General features: G+C 41.1%; 1 protein-coding gene across 10 annotated transcripts in view; it reads left to right on the top strand.

Moving 5' to 3' along the window:
- LOC143040098 (uncharacterized) overlaps nucleotides 1-15,000 on the top strand; it is a 426,287-nt gene that overhangs the window by 184,374 nt on the left and 226,913 nt on the right. For all 10 annotated transcript variants that reach the window (XM_076210786.1, XM_076210787.1, XM_076210785.1 and 7 more), the window contains one exon: nucleotides 243-394. In XM_076210786.1, the coding sequence (XP_076066901.1) occupies nucleotides 243-394 (152 nt within the window). The remainder of the gene's footprint in view (nucleotides 1-242; nucleotides 395-15,000) is intronic.

Genomic DNA, 15,000 nt, shown 5'->3' with positions numbered 1-15,000 from the left:
GTAGAAGAGTAGAGAAAACCTTGGGCTGAAAATTTCGGTTTTATTTTCGCTCAGAATACAGTTCTTTCGAGAGCTGGTGAGGTGAACTTAGTGTAATGTAGGCGAAAATTCGAGACGAGACACTAGAACAGGACAGGTCATTCATAGCCAAAGGATAACATGATAAAAATTACACCTGTTTCCCTCTTTCGTATCTTAGTATTGTTCCCTGTAATGAAAGAGATCGATTTCTTCTTCCACAGACTCTCGAGGAAGAGGCCGAGGACTTCGAGGAAGAGGTCGACAGTCTGCAAGAGCGGGCAGACGTCGTCCTCCAATACCTGCATGCCGTTAGCGGCGTGGCTTACACCAACGTCAAGGGGCACGTGGCCCGTGTCATCAAGAAACAGCCCGAGTAAGTACCCGTACTGCTTTTTCATTGGACGAGGCCCTGGCAACTTCGTGGAAACGGGTTTTGATTGGTCAATGCTGACTCAGACTCCGTGATAGCGGAGGTTTCTGAGATTGTTATTTTGTCCCCATTTGATGGTGCTTTTTCGCGTCAGGGCGGACGTTTATGGCCGAGGAAATGGGGGTCCACGGCCAAGACAAACTCAAAATCTAATTTAAAATAATTTCCTCGTAGAGAAACAGGGGCTTCCTCCAATGATCTTGTTTTTCTTTTTATATATTATGTCAAAATTGTTCTTCTGTGAGCAAAATGGTATTCTGAAGATCATACTGTGCAACGAAATTATTTAAGTTTCTCTTTGGACTTTGAGAAACTTTAAAAATGTATTGACGGATATGAGATGTAATCTCATAAATGCAACGAAATGATTTTGAGTTTCTCTTTGAGAAAATTCAATTGCATTGACGGATATGAGATTTAATCTTAAAAGTGCAACGAAATGATTTTGAGTTTCTCTTTGAGAAAATTTAATTGCATTGTCGGATATGAGATTTAATCTCATAAGTGCAACGAAATGATTTTGAGTTTCTCTTTGAGAAAATTTAATTGCATTGTCGGATATGAGATTTAATCTCATAAGTGCAACGAAATGATTTTGAGTTTCTCTTTGAGAAATTTTAATTGCTTTGATGGATATGAGATTTAATCTTAAAAGTGCAACGAAATGATTTTGAGTTTCTCTTTGAGAAAATTTAATTGCATTGACGGATATGAGATTTAATGTTAAAAGTGCAACGAAATGATTTTGAGTTTTTCTTTGAGAAAATTTAATTGCATTGACCGATATGAGATTTAATCTCCAAAGTGCAACGAAATGATTTTGCGTTTCTCTTTGAGAAAATTTAATTGCATTGATGGATATGAGATTTAATCTCCAAAGTGCTGTTGGAGGGGGTTTTGGTGGAAAACGCGGATAGGTTTTTCCAGTTTATTGGGGTGAGCCTGATCTGATCACAATCTTGGTCTGGCAGCTCCGAAGTCAACTTTAGAGGTGCCAGATTTTCCTAGCTAAACTTAATCTAATTAAGAAATGGGCGTGCCCATAAGAAGGCAGCCAATAATATTAAAAAAAGGGCGTGCCCCCCGAGAAGGGCAGCCAATAGAATGTCTTGAGGTGCCAGAGGGGAGCCAGAGCCGTAGGTGTGAACTCTGACCCTGGATTGAGCGAGTTCTCATGTTTGTTGGTGATCTTGAAAGATCTATGGAGAGGAGGTCACAAGGTGACCTCTGATGCGCAGCTGGGTCCACGCGGTGAATGGGTCGTTCTTCGATGGGCCTCTTGGGTAAGGAGGCCCGTTGTTCCTTGAAAGAAATCGTCCGTGGGCGGAAGGAATCTTACAATGCTCGGCCACGCTATTGTCACCGTCCCGGTGACTGTACACACAGAGAAACAAGAACAAAACACAAGGCAAGGTCCTTAACACGGCCTTGGCATTAGGATTATATACAAGAATAAAATATATGAAAAATAAGAGAGCTTAAAATTAAGAATATTGGAAAGTAGATATTGTTTCCGTTCACCTATACAAGGAATATACATTTATGAAGGCGTGGCTCTGTTACGTAGATTATAATGGAAAAATGGTACTGGCGGGGATTGCGAGACGGTTCGTGAGCTGTCGTCTCTATCCTGAATTGAGGTAGTTGGGGAATTAACATCTTCTATGTCTAAGCCACGAGGAACCTTTTTTATGTGATCTTTATGCAACAGAGTCTCTGTCCTAGTTTGCAAACTGAGTGCCTTTACTTTATTGTTGGATTCGTGGTCAAGGATACGATAGGGACCTGAGAATTTTGCTGAAAGCTTAGAGGTAGGTGTGTGGTTAAGAGTGTAAACAATGTCTCCAATATCAAAGGTGTCAGTTCTGGCTGATTTGTTGTGCAAACGGACCATTTCGTCCTTCGTTAGATGGAGAGAATTATGTATTCTTTTGAAAAGGTGATTAAAATTTGCTACTTTAACTTTCACAAGGTCATTGAAATTATAGATTGGAGGTAGATCTGAAAGGAGAAGATCATAAGGGAGCTGTTTGTCTGAACCAAAAAGAACAAAATGAGGTGACTCTGATATTGATTTATTTATTGCAGAATTTAGACACGCTTGAATCATGGGAACATGTTCATCCCAGGAGGGTTGAATGTCAGAAGCAAGATGTCTGATAACATTGAGAATCTTTCTATTTTGGCGCTCAACGAGGCCATTTGAACTAGGATGATAAGCAGTAGTATTACATTTATTGATTTGGAAATACTCGCAAATGTTCGAAAGAATCTCATTGTTAAACTCACTGCCGTTGTCAGAGATTAGAGTTTTGGGTGTCGTATATGGGCATATGAGGTTGTCAATAATTGTCTTTGCAACGTGCTGTGCTGTCTTGTCTGGTAAGGGTGCAAGAATACAGAATCTAGAAAAGTGGTCGACACAGACAAAAAGATATTTGTTACCATTTGGTGTAAGAGGTAACTTAAGGAGATCGACAGCTACTGTGTCGAAGGGTTTTGAAGGTGTAGGGTAATTTAGAATTGGAACATGACCGCTAATGTGACCTTTGTGACTCGCACAAGAATGACAGGAGTCGATGTGGTTGTGTATGTCCTTACGCATAGTTAACCAAAAATAATGTAGTCTAGCCTGAGTAACACATTTATCTTTGCCAGGATGTGCAGCAATCGGGGAATCGTGTAGAAGTTTTAAAACTTCTGGAATGAGCTCTGTAGGAACTACTAGTTGGAGGACCGATCTGTTGGGTTCCTGTTTGTTTGTTAATGTTGTTTTATGATAGAGAATGTCATCAACTAGTGTGTAGTTGTCAATGTCTGGGGGGAAATTGTCAGTGTCACCTGTGTCTGCAGATTCGAGGAAATATATGACACGTTTCCAGAGAGGGTCTGATCTCTGAGCTGCTGCTATGCGTGCTTGTGTAATATTAGTTGAAATAGGGACTGGAATGACGGTTGCAATGTGTCGACTAAGAGCGTCTGCCACCTGATTGGCTTTCCCATGGACAAAATGGAAGGTAGGCATGTATTCCTGGATGGTGAGAAACCATCGGGCAAGTTTTCCTGATAGATTTTTCCCTTTAAACAAATGTAAGATTGGTTGATGGTCTGTGTATATGTGTATTTCGTACCCGAGGATAATGTCTTTGAAATGCTTGAGGGGGTTTTGGTGGAGAAAGGAGTCTGTTGGGCAGCTGTTGGTGGAGGTGGCGAAGCTCGAAGAATGTTAAATGTTGTCTTCGGTGTCGAGTGGGTTGATTGGCGATGGCCTAGACGTCGGTGCTTAGCGTGCTTTCGCTGGTTGCTTGTAGATATGGATTAGAGTTCGAAATCCACTAGCTGCTTCGATGTTCACGGCTGTAGAGTTCGTCTTGCCTTCGTATGTAGAGTTCGAAATCCACTAGCTGCTTCGATGTTCACGGCTGTAGAGTTCGAAATCCCACCGCTGCCACCACTTGTTGGAGGGGGTTTTGGTGGAAAACGCGGATAGGTTTTTCCGGTTTATTGGGGTGAGCCTGATCTGCCTACAATCTTGGTCTGGCAGCTCCGAAGTCAACTTTAGAGGTGCCAGATTTTCCTAGCTAAACTTAATCTAATTAAGAAATGGGCGTGCCCATAAGAAGGCAGCCAATAATATTAAAAAAAGGGCGTGCCCCCCGAGAAGGGCAGCCAATAGAATGTCTTGAGGTGCCAGAGGGGAGCCAGAGCCGTAGGTGTGAACTCTGACCCTGGATTGAGCGAGTTCTCATGTTTGTTGGTGATCTTGAAAGATCTATGGAGAGGAGGTCACAAGGTGACCTCTGATGCGCAGCTGGGTCCACGCGGTGAATGGGTCGTTCTTCGATGGGCCTCTTGGGTAAGGAGGCCCGTTGTTCCTTGAAAGAAATCGTCCGTGGGCGGAAGGAATCTTACAGTGCAACGAAATGATTTTGAGTTTCTCTTTGAGAAAATTCAATTGCATTGACGGATATGAGATTTAATCTTAAAAGTGCAACGAAATGATTTTGAGTTTCTCTTTGAGAAAATTTAATTGCATTGTCGGATATGAGATTTAATCTCATAAGTGCAACGAAATGATTTTGAGTTTCTCTTTGAGAAATTTTAATTGCATTGATGGATATGAGATTTAATCCCATAATTGCAACGAAATGATTTTGCGTTTCTCTTTGAGAAAATTTAATTGCATTGTCGGATATGAGATTTAATCTCCAGTGGAACGAAATGATTTTGAGTTTCTCTTTGAGAAAATATAATTGCATTGATGTATATGAGATCTAATCCCATAATTGTAAGAAAATTATTTAATTTTCTCTTTGAGAAAGTGCAATGACGGATATGAGATCCAATCCCATAAGTACAACGATGATTATGGCGACAGAAAAAGGAATGAATCGGTAAATATTCATGCTCTGATTAATTTTTTTTTTTTTTTTTTTTTTTTTTTTTTTTTTTCCATCTAATGCTCTATCTCCTTATCAAGGGCACTTCCTTTGTCAGATTGTATGGCTTTACTATTTTCTTTTCTTCTTATCTGTTGCCAGAAATCTTCGATCGTAAATTCGTAGAGGGTTTAAAGGAATAGAGAACCAATTTAAAACTACAAGAAACACTCCAGAGTATTAAAAAAAATAAGAATCATACAGCAATGACTGCAACCTGAAAACACTGAATTTCTTAAGTTATATTAATATGTTACCGTGGATGGACGTTTCCAAAAGATATCGATTTATTCCACTGGTTTTCGTAAAAAAAAAAAAAAAAAAAAAAAAAAAAAAAAAAAAAAAAAAAAAAAAAAAAAAAAAAAAAAAAAAAAAAAAAAAAAAAAAAACACTGAGCAGTGATATAAGATGATATGAAAATATATTTTCTTTGACGTGACCTTACAACCGCGGGTGACCCCCCTCAGTAGTAAAGGGGGTCATGTTTCATGGCGTGAGGTCGTGTAAGGTCACTACGTAAATAAACATACATCTGATTACGTATCTAGATTGAGGCAACATGAATTTATGTAACATGTTTTGAATAGTATTTTGCGAACTTCGTCTAGTATGGCATGTGTCTGGTTGGCAAAGCGTGTACAACATGATATAGGGGAGTATTTTTTCATTCTGTTATTGTGATGTAGTATACAAAGGAATACAAAGGAAATAAAAAACAGTAAGAGATTTGTTTGTTTTTATAGGGCTGCTTGCGAGTATAAAGGGGTTGTAAACAGTGGAAACAGTTAAGAACCACTGACTCAGTTGAAGTGTATGAGCTCATGATGCTGAGAAATAAGTTAGGAAAAGAATGATTGTCATGTACCGTGACGTCACGTTTCTGTATGCATTCAGTGAGCTCATATGTGTGACCTCATGTGAAATGAGGTCAGACGATTTTTTTTTCTTTTTTTCTTTTTTTTTAAGTGACGGTGATGAGAATCTGTTTCTTGTGACGGGACTCTTCAGAGATATTTTTCACGTAAATCCCAGTTGATTCTGTATAGCTCGGAAAACGTTCTCATTATGAAGAAGTTGAAATGATCTTGGTTAATCTCTTATAACTAGTGCAGTAGTAAGGTTACATGTGATGTATGTGTGACTTGCTGCTATTACTACAGCGATAACCCTCTCATTACCGAGAGGGGAGGTAGAGCGGTGGTGGGGGAGGGGGGGAAATGCCACGGGATTGAATGGACAAAGCTTGGTGTCAGCCAAGATGAAAAATGGGGTGAGGGGACCGTCTGTTACAGAAGGGAAAGCTCTCATTGTGTGAAATCTCCAAACAGGTGATACCATGATATCTGGCATAATACAGTCATGTTCCACAGTGCCATTTATGAATTCTGATCATTGTGTAATGTTATTGTACATTGCGCCTTTATTAGTATAAGGATTGGGTGCCGTCGACACGGGAGTTGAATTGACACTGTATTCGTTCAAGGCGACATCACGTGGCACTGTTGGAGTGTGGATTGGACATGGCACCGTCATACCCGAGTGCCACAAGACGCCAGAGAGTCGTGTGGCACCTTGACCTCTTCTGGCCTCTTTTTTTCGTTTATTGCATCTATAAGCAGTGCCAGTCCATTTGCTTTCGCTGTGCTTGTGTCGTGCACTGATGTTGTGTCCAGTAAACGGCTCTGTGTCAATTCGTTGTTGGATATACTTAGACCAATTCCTCGTTTTAGGATGACATAGCCATCTGTATATTGTGTGTGCACTTCCTTCGTCACAATATAACTATTATTTTTTTTCATGACTACTTTATTACACATACCGCAACGCTCGTAATCTTATCGCGTTTAATATGCACGACGGGTAGCCGCGGGTAACCGCGGGCGTGTGAAGAGCTGATATGCGTGGGGACAGAAATGCACTGGGGGGGGTGGGCGGAAGGAAAGATATCCAGATGGAGGAAATAGGGTGAGACTTCCGTTCGTTTACTCGTGTCATCAAACGACGAAGGCTTGTGTCAAGTCGTCCATGGAACCTAGAGCCCACAACAAGTGTTTCTTGCCATTAACCCAGGGTGCATCTGTTGATTGTGGGTCCACTTTTGTAACATCTGCATGCTTGTGCACGTCTGTCTCACTCTTATATCTCTTACCGTGTTATCTCCTCTACGTTCCCTTGGTCTCTCTACAGTGTGTACAGTCTGTGTGCACGTGTAGACCACGTGACAGGCCAGTGAGTGTATGTATGCATGAATTGTATGTACATTTCTAAGCTAAGTGGAGTTAATTCGTACCCAGCTGCTAGTAACTTTTGTCCGGATTTGCTCGTTTATTACCTTCACGTGCTTTCGAAGGGGAAGAAGTGTATGTACGTCTGTGTGCTTGCTTGCTTGCTTGCTTGCCTGCTGGCATGATCACAAAAATGCCAAGCATGAGCTGAGGTTCTGGTTAAATAGTCCGCATTTGGTTAGCGACCCGAGTAATATTGACGTACTTTGTGTGTGTGTGTGTGTGTGTGTGTGTGTGTGTGTGTGTGTGTGTGTGTGTGTGTGTTTGTGTGTGTGTGTGCGCGCGTGGGTGCGGTTAATGGTCAACTAATCATACAAGCTGTACAAGATCATAAATAACCGACACACTGCAAACATAAACATAAAGTTAAGTTATATTTCCATTCACTCAGAAAAGCCATAACGCACTCTAACTGCATAAATAATCACTATTCAAACATCCAAAATTAATTGGTGATAATAATTTATCATTATGTGTCTCTGTTTAAGTGAGCATATGACCTTACCGCAAGCATGTGTAGCACATAAACATACGACAGTTTTGAGCCAATCGGGTGTTCATTAGATGTACAATATTCGTCTCTCTGGGCGTGCATCGCCTCCTGCCTCGATGTCACACCCAGTGCCAGTGAGTCACGCTCACTCTTGAGGAGATAACCGAGTCAAGTTTTGACGTTGCCTGTGGCAAGCTGTATTTAGCTGTGTGGCACAGGGTATGGGTCGAGGGTGAGGTGGGGTCGAGGGTGAGGTTGGGTGGAGGGTGAGGTTGGGTCGAGGGTGAGGTTGGCTGGAGGGTGAGTTGGGATGGAGGATGAGGTGGGGTGAAGGGTGAGGTGATGTGGAGGGTGAGGTGGGGTGAAGGGCGAGTAAGTGGATGAGCATTGGTCATGCACAGTGTTCACATACGCCTCATTGAACCTGTGCCCTAAGTACGCGTGTGTGAACTAGCATGCACTGGTACACACATACACACGCATACTCATTCGCATGCACACACACATACACATACACACACGCACATACACGCACACACACACATGCACACACACACACACACATGCACACACACACACACACACATGCACACACACACGCAAACACACATACACACACATTCATTCATGTGTATGTTTGTGTATGAATTTAATATTGTCGGCGGTCACTGCCCCCCTGGAAAGTTCGATTTCAGTTTTTGCACTTTCAAGCTCTCCTGGCTGCCAGAACTTGTTTGATGTCTTGTTAGAATTTCAAATGATTTTTCGAGATTTATGATGATGGTCTTTGTGAGTGCATTGGATGTGTCTTTGATTACCATTGCCCAGTGAATTTATTCTCTTTTTATTGAAACTATTTAATGTGTGATCTGTGGATGTTGCTTTGGTGCTGTAGATACGAATGTGTACAAGGGGGCAAAAATGTTCACATATACTGTAGGTACTGCTTGGAAGTCTTCCAAAATATTTACTATTATTTATTTATTTATTTTTGTGTCTTTTGATATTCTAATGTGATCATGGAGGGAAGCGAGGGGATTTCTGTTTTCTTTCTTTTTTTAAGCGGATTTGGCCTTTTGCTCGCGAGTTAAAAAAAAAAAAAAAAAAAAAGTAATTTCAAGCACGTGGGAGCATTGACCGGACCGGCGAGGTGGGTCCAACACCCCGCTTGTGCATCTGGTCCAAAATCTAATGCTTATGGTGCAGCAGGTCCAAAGATTGCTTTGGTCAGCTTTGGTGCTTGATTCGATGGGTGCGGATCGAACTCTTTGCTGGGTAACATATGAGCACAAGTTCTCTTCTGTTTTTCTATTTTCTTCTTCTTCCTCTTCTTCTTCTTCTTCTTCTTTTTCTTCTTCTTCTTCTTCTTCTTCTTCTTCTTCTTCTTCTTTTTCTTCTTCTTCTTCTTCTTCTTCTTCTTCTTCTTCTTCTTCTTCTTCTTCTTCTTCTTCTTCTTCTTCTTCTTCTTCTCCTTTCTTTTTTTTTATCTTTCTATTCTGTACCTGTCGTTAAAAAATTTTGAGCTTCATCTCGATTCCCGAAAAATAATAATAATACTAAGAGGGTTAGGGGGAACTTATAGACTCGGAATCGATGGTAACGCGTTTAATGCGGCGGATCATGAAACTAAGCTAATAGGTTCGAATCTGATTAGTTGATTGACTCTTCATCGTGATTCACGTTCGTTTTAGTCCATATTTGAGATCTGAAACGCGACCGAAAATGAGCCTTCTAAAGCTACGTGTTGCTCGTTGTGACTATTATTGCTGCTACTAGCACAGCCAATGGCGGGTGACGCGCACCCTACTACTTGGCATCCTACCTGGGTAAGCGCGTTGGTAAGTTCGGTTAAGATTAGTTTTCAGCCTCGTGCTTTGCAGCTCGAGGTAAACAGACCAATTCAGAAACAAAGAATTAGTGCTATAGAGTAACAATCCTTTGACGATCATCACTGAACCGTGAACGATTATCGTTGAGTGATAAATAATCGCACCGAGCATGACGTACCTTAACTCACTGTGGTTACGACAACGTTGGACGGGTCACGTGATGGCCCACAAGGATAGAGCCGCTGGTGAACTAGGATTCATAACAACAACAAAGTCCGGGCGAGAAGCGTGTCAGCAGTGTTTGGAAGATGCCTTGACATGTGTCACGCAGTGAGCGTGGACTTGGTCTTGTTCAGCGAAAAAGATGACGTGCCAGGCATTCAGGTGTGCCTGGCACTCAGGGACCCATTACGAACACCACGTTTATTTTGCTCATAAGGATAAGGAGGGTATTTGCAGCTGACGGAGCCCCCACCCCTCTCTACCTTTGCCCAGTGTGTTAGGATAACCTGGGCAAGTGATAGTCAATAGCATCCGTGCGGAATCGTTCTTGGAAGTAGGTGGTCATATTGAGAAAGGTCCAACGTACATGCCTCAGAGGCGACACCATGAACGATATGTCGAAGGTTCCGGGTCTCGTTGGATAAAGACCTTAAATTATACAATGGAACCTCACCCAAGAAATTTATTTGTTTACCTATTTAATTCCTATCAAGGCGACGAATATATATATATATATATATAAATATATATATATATATATATATATATATATATATATATACATTTTAACAACCACAATGCACTTTAATTCTAAGCCATCAACTTCGTGAGACCCGATGGAGGCCACAACCAGAAATTGAAATGCGGTACTGCCGAGGACTCGAACTCAGCTATCATATGACAAGTGACGCAGTGACTTTCCAACTACGCTACCAAGAGAGATGCAAGTCGAGCGCAATATTCCTTACATATATTTGTATGCTCGAGTACATACACATACATTAATTTTTTTTTTCTTTCTTTCTTTTTTTGTACGAGTACCTGAGGGGATGGGGGGCCGGACTGGGCGTTGAATCGGTCAATAAGGACTCTTCAGACGAGGACTTACTTTGGCGGAATGAAATCCTGTGGCCTTTGTCACAGTGGATCTAAACAGGCAACACGCGTGGAAGAGGTACTGCTGGATATTAACAGCCGACAGTATTAGTTGAAAAACGTGTAACAAGTGCGATTTACCGGATTTCCATGAAATATATACATATATATATATATATATATATATATATATATATATATATATACATATATATATATATATATATATATATATATAAGTTATATATATATGAAAATAAAACAGATAATACAAATACGCACATAGATCATAGAAATGCTTAGAATGTATCGAAACATTCTCTCACAAGAAATGTTTGTTTTAGTTAAATCAAAAACATTGCACCTTGATGTCTACCATAACGACATATTGTCATTCACGATGCTAGACGCACGGTGTCACTCAGCTGATCGAATCTGGGGAGTTCACACGGGCGGGTTGGTCGCTACTCTTTACCTAGGAGTTGTTTCAACGTTACGAAAGCTGCGTTCGTTCGCGAGTATGGCACCGAGCAGTGGACGGGACGCGTCGCCCTGCCGATCCAACAGCGACAATGAACTTGGCTGTTTTTGGCTGAGGTCTGTTGTGGACACACAACAAGAATTCTTGGCGTCAGACCTCAACTATTCTTTTCTTCTCGTTTTCCCTTGTTCTTTGTCTTCTTTTCTTTTTCTCTCGCTTTCTTTTTTCTTTTCTTTGTTCTTCTTCATCGTCGTCCACTTCTTTCAATTTTTCTTCTTCTTTTTGTTATTCCTCTTCCTCTTCTTATTTTCATATTCTTCTTTTTTGGTCTTCATCTTCGTCTTTTTCTTTTGTCACTTTTTCTTCTTTTTCTCCCTTTTCTTTTTCCTCTTAATCTTCATAATCGTCCACTTCTTTTTCTTCTTCTTCTTCTTTTCGTCTTCTTATTTTCTTCTTCTTATTTTCTTAATCTTTTTTCTTCTCCTTCTTCTTCTCCTCCTTCTTCTTCACCTACTTCTTCCTCTTCTTCTTCTTCTTCTTCTTCTTCTTCTTCTTCATTTTAATTGAGTTATATTTTTGCGCAGCGAGTGAGTGATGCTTCCTTCAGAAAGTTCACAAGGTTCAGAGTTCAGTCTGGTTTGTTGACACTTCAGGCGTTAGAGGAAGAGTCAGCACCTAGAAAAAAAAATAGGAAAAAATATTATGCTAAATGTGAGACGATAAGGGGATTGTATCATTTGGAAATCAGAGGACATCTACATGTGGTCAGAAAAGAAAAAAGAGAGAAGCTGACCCGCCCCCCTGGTTTAATCTGATAAAATGTTTTTAATATTGACTTCTGGGAAATCTGAGTTAATCAATGTGTACGTCAACAACAACAACAACAACAAAAACAAAAACAATCCCTTCGGGCGATTCAAACAAGGCGAGGCGACATATGATAAGATAGTGATAAGGTGAGTTGCCTTCAGCAACGCATTGGTATGAATTATGGTTTATATCAAGACTGAAAGATGATAGCGAGAGGTTCATAAGCGACTTCAGTTCTGAAGCCGACTCAGCTCTGTAAGAGGCAGAGGCACAGTTCGGGGTGGGACAAGTGTGTGTGTGTGTGTGTGTGTGTGTGTGTGTGTGTGTGTGTGTGTGTGTGCGTGCGTGTACGTGTGCGTGTACGTGTATGAGCGTGTGCAAGGATGGCGTATTATGGTGAGAACCTATAAGAAACCTAACCCAAAGAAACGTTCATCTTAATTACATTGATGCATCCTTTACTATGCCAATAGAGTGTAAACCGTCACGTGTTTATTTACACCCAAGATTGTTGCAACCTCCCGCAATTAAGTTATCAGATAAGATAACGCAGTTTCAAGTGAGTTGTCATCATTGATAGATCCCAATTTTTTTTTTTTTTCTTTTTTCTTTTTTTTCCCGCTTCTTCGGGGCACTCCCAGCAGTGTATCTCAGAACTAAGAAACCGAAAATCAGGAGACAAAATCAAAAGGACCGTGTTTCTTAAAGAATTTGAAGAAGACCCGCCGACCCAGCGATGGTGATGAACTTTCTAAACGTTGCTCTGGCTAAAGAATGGACGAAGGCTTGACGGTGCCTCGAGGGTTCGAACTCGGATCTCGAAGGGTGTCCTTTTCGACCGAGAACCCGTTCCTCTCCGCGTTTGCAACCTCGGGAAGGGTGTAACGTGCTCGAGTCTCAAATAGCCCTTTCAACTAAATAAAATCGTCTGTTGTTAGCTAAAATAAAATTCTTTGAGAGTAACACGGGACACCCTTAAGCCCTTGGTTTCTGTATCTGGCAACCTCGGGAAGGGTGTAACGTGCTCGAGTCTCAAATAGCCCTTTCAACTAAATAAAATCGTCTGTTGTTAGCTAAAATAAAATTCTTTGAGAGTAACACGGGACACCCTTAAGCCCTTGGTTTCTGTATCTGGCCCCCTCGCGGCTGAATAAAACTTCCTGTCATCAACCAAAAATGAAATCACACGAAGGAATGATGGGCTGAGGCACACGGGAATATGCATCAACAGCGTCGACCGTTGGAATTCGATCAGACTCTAAATGCAGAAAATTTAATTTTGAAACAGCGGGAGGGGGAGAGGGGGAAGGGGAGGGGGGGAAGGGGTGCTTCAAAGGGGGGGGGACGGGGGTGAGGGAGGGGGGACCTGGCTAAAGTAGGAGATGGACGTGCGCATTAGGAAAACAACAGGAGAGAGAATGGACAATGGCGCATGGTGGCCAAGTCAAAATTTCTTGCTTCGTGTCGACTTTTACTTCTCAGCCGTTTTCAAAAAACCTCCTTTGCTTATTTGGTTTATTTATTTATCTATTCGTCTATTTTCTATCACTAAGGCACTTCTTTTTCTCGCTTTACTCGAATTGATTTCTGTCTCTATGTTAGGCACCTGATATCGTTTTTCATTCAGTGTCTCGATATTTGTATAATTAATTGTCCGTCGACACCAGATTTGCTTTTGCCTCACCACTTGCAGACATTTCCCTCTCTCTTGCATGACCCTCTTCCTTACGAGGGTCAGCCTAGGCCAAGGGGTGGGCAACCTTTATTAGTGTGGGTGCTGAAATCAATAAAATATTTGATTCAACATTTTCTCGCGTTCCAACGGAGTAAGGTTATTATAGGCCTACGTACGAGTATGGGTTCCCTCCCCCTTTTCACCTCCTATATATTAGGGTCCCAGTCTGCCGCCCAGCGCAGAGTGGAATGGTCATACAAAAGAAGTTGGAGATTTATTTATTTTTCATACTTATTTATTTATTCTATTATTATTATTATTATTATTTTACTATCATTATCATTATTTATTTTAATGTTAGTTTTGGGTTTCGCGTGCAGGAAAAAAGGGTCGTTAGTGAGCCAGCAGCTTTGGCACGCGAGCCAAGGGTTGCCCACCCCTGACCTAGGACGACCTGATTCTTCCATCGTCAGATTGAACATGACACGTTAAGAAGAGCATGCCGATAGGAGACCTTTTGGTCCATAACTAGGGTGGATGTGAAAAAATCATGATAAATGAATAAATGAATAAATAGATAAATAAATAGATAAATTAGATAAATAGATAATGATAAATAAACAGATAAATAGTAATAATTCATGATAAAAGCAGATAGATAATAATAAATGAATAGATCAAATAGAATAAATGGCAGGTATTACAGCATATTGCTTAGGTGTTTATCTAAATGAATCTTAAAACTTCGAACTGAACTACATTGCACTGCCTCTGCAGGAAGTTTATTCCATTCATTAACTACACAGTTGGTGAAATTGTTTCTACCCACTTCCAAATTAAATCTACTTCCTGACACTTGGAGACCACTATTTCTTGTCGGATTCGCATTCAACTTTATGGATGGGGATGACAGGTGGTCATGGACATGGAACTGTCAAGTGTACGCCTTATGGTCTCTTGCAGTCTCCTTCATTCCTATGTTTTTTTGTGTTTAACCTTTCCATCCTCACAAGTAGTGACAGTTCCTCGACTGTCATTTTGCCAGTTATCAGTAAACTGCCATGTCTATCAATTACACAGTACTTCTACCTGTTTATATTCAACTGTCCTATCTTTTACCCGGCAACCTAAAGGTACGTTCTGCTCGGTACGATTATCGCTCAACGATTATTGTCCATAGCTCAACGATGATCGTCTAGGGTGCTAATTCTTTGTCTTTAGCGTCTAGCGGCAGCCGCTTGAAGCAAAACAGCCCCGAAATTCAAAAACAAAGAATTAATCCTCTAGACAATCGTTTCACGATCATCGTCGAGCGATAATCGTACAGAGCATAAGATACCTCAGGAAAGTCTTCTGTCGGTGCCTCCCTCTGGCCATCTCCCACTGGTATCAATTCCACAGCCATCGGACCTCTGGAGCCCCCGTCTTAATAACCGCCA

This window comes from Oratosquilla oratoria, chromosome 27, assembly GCF_046742065.1.
Source record: "Oratosquilla oratoria isolate Oo_2021 chromosome 27, ASM4674206v1, whole genome shotgun sequence".
Lineage (NCBI taxonomy): Eukaryota > Metazoa > Arthropoda > Malacostraca > Stomatopoda > Squillidae > Oratosquilla > Oratosquilla oratoria.
This window is presented reverse-complemented; position numbering and strand designations above follow the sequence as displayed.